At 42.4% G+C, this 9,695-nt stretch overlaps 1 protein-coding gene across 3 annotated transcripts; it reads right to left on the minus strand.

Moving 5' to 3' along the window:
- Positions 1 to 450: 450 nt before the first annotated feature.
- On the minus strand, positions 451 to 7,554 carry LOC122882413 (potassium voltage-gated channel subfamily A member 3). 3 transcript variants are annotated; one of them, XM_044209748.1, is made up of 3 exons: positions 3,612 to 7,554; positions 1,517 to 1,563; positions 451 to 1,382 (listed from the first exon to the last, which is right to left on the minus strand). In XM_044209748.1, the coding sequence occupies exon 1, from the start codon at positions 6,491 to 6,493 to the stop codon at positions 4,898 to 4,900; it is 1,596 nt and encodes a 531-aa protein (XP_044065683.1). In that variant the 5' UTR covers positions 6,494 to 7,554; the 3' UTR covers positions 451 to 1,382; positions 1,517 to 1,563; positions 3,612 to 4,897. The 3 variants fall into 3 exon arrangements, with proteins under 3 accessions (XP_044065683.1, XP_044065681.1, XP_044065682.1); XM_044209746.1 differs by having other exon boundaries at positions 1,517 to 1,591; XM_044209747.1 differs by lacking the exon at positions 1,517 to 1,563.
- Positions 7,555 to 9,695: the final 2,141 nt, after the last annotated feature.

A 9,695-nucleotide genomic window follows, 5' to 3' on the forward strand; every position in this document is an offset into this window, starting at 1 on the left:
GAATGATTAAACCATTAAAAATATGTCACCATTTTTTTTTATCAGGCACATAATCACATTTACACACAGTATAAAAATACTGTAATCACTTGATCTAGTGCCCTACTATAAACTATTTGATGTTTTTGCTCTGCCCTTATTTTACCTTGATCCCATTAAATAATGAAATTCAAATTGAATAGGTTGCTTATACTAAAAACAACATATTGGAGTGAATGCTAGAAGTGGATTAACTGTACAGAAACATCCACACACAGAGAGGGTTATGTTGTGTCAAATGTCTCTAGTCTTATTTGGCATAATAGAAATATACTGTACGCACACAGAATAGGTTATTAGATCAGTAATTGGACCTAGATATTCTCCCAGACATAGATGAGTGCCATTCTCTCAGTAATTGAGTGAAAGCAGGCTGTAGCTCCTCTCAAATAATGACAGCACAACTCAAAATCTCTTTATATGGGTCATGTTAAAGACAGCACAGAATAACACAGAACAAATACTAGTATGCACAGCCTTCCCCTGACAATATTCTGCCCCATCCCAAAAAACACCAGTGCACTCTGGGATAAAAGAGAGCCATTCACAGGCATGTGTATACGTGTGTGTGTGTGTGTTTGTGTGTCTGTGTCTATGAGTATGTGCATGTCTTTGTAGTGTTCTCCATGTGTAGGTCAGGGGAATAGCTGCAACCAGCACACGTACATATGTGTGTGTTTCATATATTAGCAATACAGAGCACACAGAGCTAAGAAAGGCATATGGCTAACAGTCTTTGATTTTTATCACAGTTTCATATCAGCAAATCACGGTTGGCCTCATTTTTACCACTTTTGACTTGAAGCTAAAGCTGTTTGTCAGTTATTGTCCGTAATGAATATCGTTACCCAGAAACATGAATACAGAATGTAGAAATCGTGTAAAGTCCAGGAATGAAATGTGCTTTGCAAAATTGCTGGCTGTTTCCTGAATCTGTCCTTTTGAATTTTATATAGAAAGCAGTATGGAGAAATGTCAGAGTCCATAACACAGTTCCAGCTGAATTCTGTCACTGCCTGAATCACTTTTGATCCTGTGATGGTTCCATTCACAGTGTGGTAACTCCAGAACAGAAGCAGTCATAAAACTGCAGCTACAAGACTGTACGTGGAATATGTTATATGTCTGTCCATTCCTGCGATTGCATTTTGTTGCATTTTGGATTGAGTGGTGATCCACTGGAGGGGGAGAACTGCTAGGCACTGCTTGTTAGAAGTCCAGGTTTGAGGACAGCAATCAGGAGGAGGAGGGCAGGGGAGGAAAAATTGATCCAGTGGGAGGTCTGTCTCAACTCTTAACTTTGGCCCATCAGGCCCAACAGGAAGACCAATGTCATTGCATCCCTAAAGGGAAAAAAGGGACAGAAGGGTTAATACTGCTCTAAAATGAGAAAAGCTTTCAAAGTAATTATCAGTGAATTCTAGCTGAAGTTCACCCATGTCATATTTACTCTGCTGATCATGTACAGTCTATTTACCTAAGTGGGAGACAGTCTAATTAGGGTCGGCAGGGGTTCCAGGAGGTCTGTGCAGAAAAATGGAACAATTTTCACCTGAGAGAAAGTGGGGATGAGGAGGAGGCAAAGAAAAAGCAAAGTTGTTAAAGCTACACAGCGTAGCCGGACCCATCACCCAGCTTGGCGGTCTGATTAACAACACAAGGCTGCTCCTCCTCTCCCTGCTGTCTCATTACCACTCATGCAAAAATCAAACTGTAAACACTGTCAATTCAGAAGGAGAGGAGAGAGGAAGAGAAGAGAGGAGAAGAGAGGAACAGGCAACTTTTAGATATGAGAGATTGTCCTGTAACAAGAAGGGCAAAATTTCACTAGAACTGTCCCCACATTTCTTATTAAGCTGTCTTTGAGTGAGCTCACTTACTGCAATTTACCCCATATAAGAGCAACAACTAAATGTCTACACTGTAGTGCAGTGTAACTGTAGTGTAACTTTAAGAAAGAGGAGCTGAGGTAAGGAGAGGAGAGTCTGTGACAGAAACAAATGTAATATTCAAGTGTGCTGCAGAGATACACATTAGCAGAAGTGGACAGAATAAGAATTAAAAAGACAAACCTGCATGGTACAGTACTCTATTATGTCTGTGTGTTTGTCTATCCTGCTCGTGCCTATGAGAATAGCTTCCAGACTGACCAATCTAGTTAGATGATAAACAAGTAGCTCCTGTCTCCTGCATAATATATCTTGCTTACTGATCAATAGACCAGTGTTTCTCCTTGCTGAAGCTTTTATGTGACCTGAGAAATGAGCAGGCCATTTAACTGATGACTTATATGGAGGTTTTCACTGAAAAAATATGAAGTCAAGGTCAGGGGTCAAAATGGAAAGGAATAATCAATGAAGAGATCAATCTGTTGGACCTCCCACTTTGCCTTTAGTGTAAGCCAGCAAATGAGGCTGCCCTAATTATGACTCAACCATGACTGGAGACATACATATACATATTATTAGTGTACTACCATACACGTGCTCACAAGCATTCATTTGAGTTTTACACAGCCACACTAAATAGATTCAGAACATGGTTGTTTGATAGATTACCCATCCTCATTACCCAGCCTTTTTAAAAATGTATTTCCTTCTCACCCTCATCGCTTTTTTATAAATCTAGACATAAATCTGCAGGGATAGCAGTGCAGCAGTTTCAAAGACAAGAATATGGAACAGGAAAAAAGGCAAGGTAGAGGCTCACACTTGTAGTCACTTGTAATTTTCAATGGGCCCTACAATCCAAATTCACACACTGAGACTGCAATATAAACTAATTATTATAAGTATGCAAGTGATCATTTACTGTTTTTAGCAAATAAAATACAGAAGAAAACACACTACACTTGAAAACAATCTCCATTCATCACACATTTGATAAGAAACAGTACAGATGTTATTCGACAATACCAGTGTCAAACCAGCAGCTCTCTATTTTATCTTGCTGTCTGGTATGTCATGGTTATTTGACCTCTCTCTCTCTGCCTTTGATATGAATGGCAAAAGACTACTTAGGTCACAAAGCAGGTAAGAGCCACCTGTTCTATTAGCACGAGATGGTGGCCACCAGGGGGCAGCACTGAGACAAGCTGGGTGGGCATGCTGTTGGTGCCCTTGTTCATTTCATAGACAAAGTCAGCTGAAGGTTAAAGACAACCAGGGCACACTGCAGGAGCATCGCACCCATTACACAAAATAGAAGAGGCCACACACTCAGGCTGATGAGGTCTAAACATGTAGGTACCAGCAACTGGTGAGACATCACTACATTGTTAAGGATTAATAAAAGCTATGACAGAAAAACACAATCACCTCCCTTACATTATGTTGTGATATTAACTATAAAACCATGTAAGAATTGTAAGGAACTGTTTTGTCCTGCACCTGCAGGTGGAGATGTACTTGCATTATTCTCTTGAGGGTCATTCTTTAGATTAAACTCACCTGCCTGTAATGAAAAGTCCATAAAACACTTGTGTAAATATACAAACAGAATAAACACTGGTTTCATGGCTAAAGTTAAAGGGAAAATTCACAAGGAGACTGAGGCATGTGCTCAGAACTTACCAATTTCATTAGTGGGAGAACAGCAGCCTCTGCTGAGCACCCGCAGTAGCGCACTCCAGACAGCCAGACATAATGTGCTCCCAGTCCATTCATAATTCCTCACACGCCCCCTCTCCTTCCGCTTCTACCGGCTTATTTTATATGCCTGGTTCATTTTTGGGGGGCAGTTCATGGTGGTAAATTGAAAACAGACCTTCTTACTCCAATATGTTTTTGTGTCAATGTTACAGTCACTGAGTGAGCTTGCTGATTAGCGACAGTGGCGCTGGGCATGTTTGGGCTTGTATTTTACGCACGCAAAGCGTGATTACAAAACAGTCTTATTAGAGACTGAAGACAAGCTTTTCAGATGAGAATCTTCAATATATCTTCCAAGCCATCTGGGAGGTTACTGTGGAAACAAGGGTGCCATGGCAACGGTGACCGGGGTTACCGAGGAAACGACCGTCACCATAGAGACTGCATCACAGCTATATTTGAGGCATCCAAAGAGAAGCACGCTCCATCTTTGATCGCTGTGTGTGTGCATGAAAGAGCATGTGTTTTCCTCGCTCACGTGTGTCTTGCACCGATAATGAGACAGTGACAGTCGCCTGGCCCCTGTGTTTATATGGTGCTGTTTACGCATTAAATATCTTACCAGGAAGGTTCATATCAAAGAATTACAAGGGATTCTTTTTTAAAGACAGTAGCATTTGGACTAGACTTTAACGCACAATAAAGGCAAAGCACAGAACGGTCTAATTGAATAATATATGCAGAATTGTGTTTTTCAGACATTACATGTGTTTAAACACACACACATATTTAAATGATTCTGATTATTATAAATAGGCTATGACTGACGAATCACGACTCATAACGCATGTTAATACAATGTGAGTGTCCTTCGAGTAACATACATCTTTCACAGTTATAAAGCTTCTATTATTACCTGTTGTGATAATATATTGGCTATTGCACAATGCACAACAGGTCAATTCCCTCACTCAGAGAAGAATAGTAGGCATAATTCTTTAAGGAGCTCTTTCTCTCCAAGCGCGAATGGAACCATACAGAATTATGAATTCAGATCACTGAAATGAAAAATCCCGCTGCTTTGAATGGAGCACAAAGCAGCGTCTCTGAACAGACAGGGTTTGCTCTTTCTTTATCTCTCTCTTTATTCCTTTCTTTCTACATCTGATCTCTACCGCTACTTCCACGCGCTGGTGCGCAACGACAGAACCAGCTGTTTGTTGACACACCACCCTCTCCTGTGTTCAGGGCCACCACTCTAAAATTGGCTACACGTCGGTGAAAATCTTTTTGTTTATGTTCACACAGTTCTGCGAGTTGTTTTGCGTGGTGGTGGGGAAGTTGGGCTGCTGTTTGAACGTGCTGTTGATCCCGTGCTCCTCTATTACCATATACTCGCTCTTGCTGAGTGAGGAAGAGGAGCGAGTCTTCCTCAGCTCATCTGTGTCTGCCAGAGGCTGACAGCTGCCCACGTGCAGGTACTGTGCCTGCTCCTCTCCCTCCGTCTCTCTGTGGTAGAAGTAGTTGAAATTGGAGACGATGACAGGTACAGGCAGGGCAATGGTCAGCACACCAGCGATCGCGCACAGAGACCCCACAATCTTTCCCCCGATGGTCACGGGGTGCATGTCCCCATAGCCAACGGTTGTCATGGTGACAACAGCCCACCAGAATGCGTCCGGGATGCTGTTGAAACCCGAATCTGGGTCGTCTGCCTCAGCAAAGTAGACAGCACTGGAGAAGAGGATGACACCGATGAACAAGAAGAAGATGAGCAGGCCCAGCTCACGCATACTGGCCTTCAGAGTCTGTCCTAAAATCTGAAGCCCCTTGGAGTGACGCGAGAGTTTGAAGATGCGAAATACCCGAACAAGCCTAATTACGCGCAGAATGGCTAATGACATGGCCTGCTGTCCGTTTCCTTGCCTCTCTGCCAGCTCTGTGCCCAGGGTGATGAAATAGGGAATGATGGCCACAATGTCAATAATGTTCATAATGTTTTTGGAGAACGTGGCTTTACTCGGGCATGCAAAGAAGCGCACCAGCAGCTCGAAGGAGAACCAGATAATACACAACGTCTCCACCACAAAGAACGGGTCTGAGAAGGGGCTGATGAAATATGGGAGTGTGCCATTTATCACAGGCTCAATGGTGATCGGATCCCTGTTGTCGTCCCTGAACTCTGGCAATGTCTCTAAGCAGAAGATGACAATGGAGATGAGAATGACCAGGACAGACACTATCGCTATGCCCCGTGCGGGACCAGAACTCTCTGGGTATTCAAAAAGCAGCCACACCTGTCTTTGAAATTCATTCTCTGGCAACGGCCGCTCCTCCTCTTTTATGAAGCCTTCATCCTCCCTGAACTTCTCCATAGCCTCCTCACCCAGCTCATAGAACCGGATCTCCTCAGAAAAAATGTCAATGGGCACATTAACGGGTCTTCTGATGCGCCCGCCAGACTGGTAGTAATACAGAATGGCGTCAAAGCTGGGTCGGTTCCGATCGAAAAAGTACTCGTTCCTGAGAGGATCAAAGTACCTCATCCTCTTCTTGGGGTCCCCCAGCAGCGTCTCTGGAAACTGGGAGAGAGTCTTGAGCTGCGTCTCGAACCGTAACCCTGAGATGTTGATGACAACCCTCTCGCAGCATTCGTGATCCGGTTCATATCGGTCCAGAGAGTGGTGGCCCGGGAGAGCCGCAGACTCTTCTAGCATGTTGTCACACGCCACCACCGTCATCACGTCGGCCTCTGTCTCGGTGTATCCGTGGTTCACCAGGTTGTCGCCCCGGGTTTTTGTTGCGCTCGGCGTGGGTGATTGCAGGAGGCTGAGGTGGTCGTCCATGCGCGGTTGAAGAGGCATACAGGGGCGGCCGCCTCGCCCCCTCTGCGAACCCCGGTCAACCACAGCCGCCGCCACAGCCTCGTCTCCTCCACTGTCTCTCACTCTCTTCCTTCGCTTTACTTTCACTCTCTTCTGTTGCTGTTCCCGCCCACGGGGAAGATCTGGGTTTATAAACAGGCCTACCGCCCGCCCACGGCGCGCCAGCGCTGGGTACCTTTCCCTGTCCTCCGCCAATCGCAGGACGCACAGATATACACAAGAAGCAACAGACTGGCACCATCGTTTGGGCGTGCCCGCCTCCCTCTGCCCCTCTCCTCCTTCTTGTAGACACGCGCTCAAGCGCACACACACACACACACATACACACACACACACACACGCTTACTAGGCGAGCCCAAACCGTCTTCTTTTTAAACAAGGTCATTGCCCACAGATAGGACATTTTCAAATAGGCTACTCATAAATATATCACTGCCTCATGTTTTTTTCCGGTACAGTCTTAAAAGACGCACCAGCATTACGCGCTACCTTTTGTCACATCTTTTGTTCATCCAAGAAACGAATTTGGGTGTGCCATGGTAAAATTAAATGCATTTGGAAATGGAATAGTGTACATAATTCTGCCGTCGTTAGTTTCTTAATTACGTACAAAGAAATCCTGTTTACAATGTTTGGCATCGCATCTGAAATCTGAAGTATAATTGATGATTGCGACCCAAAGTGGCGATGGTACCATTAAAGGGAAGACGAGCAAACAGGGAGGGCGGAGAGAGAGAGGAGGGAGGTCGAACAGGTCGATGTGAGAGATAGAAATGTGTTGTTAAAGTAATAGCAGTATGAAAAAGAATATAAAATACAGTATATAGTATACTACACACATAAAAACAAGTGCCACGTTCTAAAGAAATACTAATGATCATGACATCAAATGACACACACACACACACAGTCCCACCACATGCACACTAGCCCATAATATTTAAGGGCTAATATGGAGAATGTCAAAAGGGGCACCTACAGTACACATCGCCGGTTCTGTGACAGATTTGGTCAGCTATAATCACACAGGGAGAGAGAGAGAGAGAGAGAGAGAGAGAGAGAGAGAGAGAGAGAGAGAGAGAGAAATTCTTGCCTTTCCCACCTGAAACTTCATCACTCATCTGTTATTTCTCCAGTTGTCTCCTCGAATTGTTCCATGCAAGTTTGGTTAGCAAATTTTACTGCCCAGTGACATTAGTTGCAAGGATTTTCTGAAGTGACGCCCCTGACGGCTGCTGTCCGAGGTGCTGAAATAAAATAAAAAAAACAGTGAACGTTACCAGGGAGCAAGAGTTGTTTTTGTTTTCTTTTTACAAACATTCTTTTGTCAATGAGGATGAGATGATAAGATAATTCATATAGACAAACCAATAATTGTATATACACTACCGCTCAAAAGTTTGGAGTTGTCTGTTTGATTCGGTACAGTCAGATGGCTGAGAGGAATACTCCATATTTTTGAATGGTCTTTCATGCTTTTCGGTTGTAGAAAGTGCTCTTTACAAAAAGATGTTATTTTTTATGAAGGGTTTACAAAAAAAGAGAAAAACGCTGTACAATGGTTCAACCAGACTGACAACTGAAAGGGCAGAAAGAGACAAAGATACCTCTGAGCAACAGTTAAATAAGAATATAAGAAATCAGCAGTCATTGGTAAACAGAATTGGAAGCATAGCGTTAAAATGTGTGCAGATTTAAATAGGAACAGGTTCCCATTTCAGTGTCAAGTGAACAATAATGCCTCTAACAAGCTAGAAGTAACAGGCGTGTTGTTTTAGCAAAGCTATTCTTAAAACTTAGAAAAAATAGACAAAATAGAAATATTAGGTCAGTCTAGGGTTAGCACTATTGGAATTAGGTCATGTAAAAGCAGCTGAACATATTATGGATTGACAAATCACAGTTTAAACTTATTCAATCTAACCACTGAGTAGACTGCAGAGGGCCCAAAGAAAGACTGGTTCCCAAAACATTTAGAGCCCAATTGCAAGCACAGTTGTGGTTCAAAAATGATCTAAGGTCACTTACGCTTTTCTGGACTGGAAAACAAATTTAAAATTCAAAAGTATTTTGGGGAACAAATTGGTTACAATATTCTCCCCCTGTCATGCAGCACTGTGGGGACATCGACTAAAAGGAAGTTTTAATCATTTAATTATTCTAAAACTCTTTCGAATTTAAATTTAAAGACATTTGGCGTGTAATTATGCTGTGAACATTTGAGCTGAGAATAAAATGACAGAGAGAAAGCATGGAAGTTGACTGGTTACTCAACTGATTCTGCTCAACAAAGAAAATATCAAATATGAGTTTCGTAAAACCTATAAAGCAGCTCTCTTTTAAACTTCTCCTCTGATGTCTTTAACAGATGAAGTCACATGCCTTCATACTCAATACACCACAGTCATGCATGCAAACACACTCTCAGACATCATATCAACAAGGGAAAGAACACAATACCAAAGGGATGAAAGGAGGAGAGAAGGAAAGAGACATTGGGCTAATTGTGAGGGATGACTGTGTTTGCTGCTCATGAACATCTGCTTCCTCCAGATTAGATTAAATGGGCATCAGATGACTGGACTAATCTGAGAAGTCTCCCATCAACATGGGCAATGTGTGGCAACACCCAGCCTGACACATGCAGCCCCACCCTCACACGCCCACACATGCAAACTTATACTATTTACACTGTACTTGTAAGGATATTGAATTTGCTTACATTTTTTCCCTGCAGGCTTACCCTTACTTTAAAGTGTAACATGCCCACAGTGTCTTTTTTATATTACCACTAGGGGGCACCAATAGTGGTTTTACCCAAAAAAAATGGAAAAAAAGGAAGGACAAAAACCCAAAACAAATAGTTAACCTTATACAGACCAGCCCTATACATGCTATTTTTACAACTTTGAGATACAGTCCAAAAACTTATTATAACTAATATATTTCCAGTAGCAGGGTCTAACTGACCTAAAAAAAAGTTTAAATACATTTTAGCAGTTACACTAAATACTCGAATTTTTTCGTTAAGTACAATCATTTTCTGCAACTTTACACTTTGATTCCACTATATTTCATAGGGAAACATTGTACTTCATTGTACATTGATTTTTCAGCTATTGTTACTAGTTACTTTTCAGATTAAGATTTTTCTTACAAAACACATTATTAGATTATAAAA

The sequence above is a fragment of the Siniperca chuatsi genome, linkage group LG10 (assembly GCF_020085105.1).
Source record: "Siniperca chuatsi isolate FFG_IHB_CAS linkage group LG10, ASM2008510v1, whole genome shotgun sequence".
Classification (NCBI taxonomy): domain Eukaryota; kingdom Metazoa; phylum Chordata; class Actinopteri; order Centrarchiformes; family Sinipercidae; genus Siniperca; species Siniperca chuatsi.

What these genes read in the sequence shown, in the direction of transcription:
- LOC122882413 (XM_044209747.1), bottom strand. Translation starts at nt 6,493, where the DNA reads ATGCCTCTTCAACCGCGCATGGACGACCACCTCAGCCTCCTGCAATCA.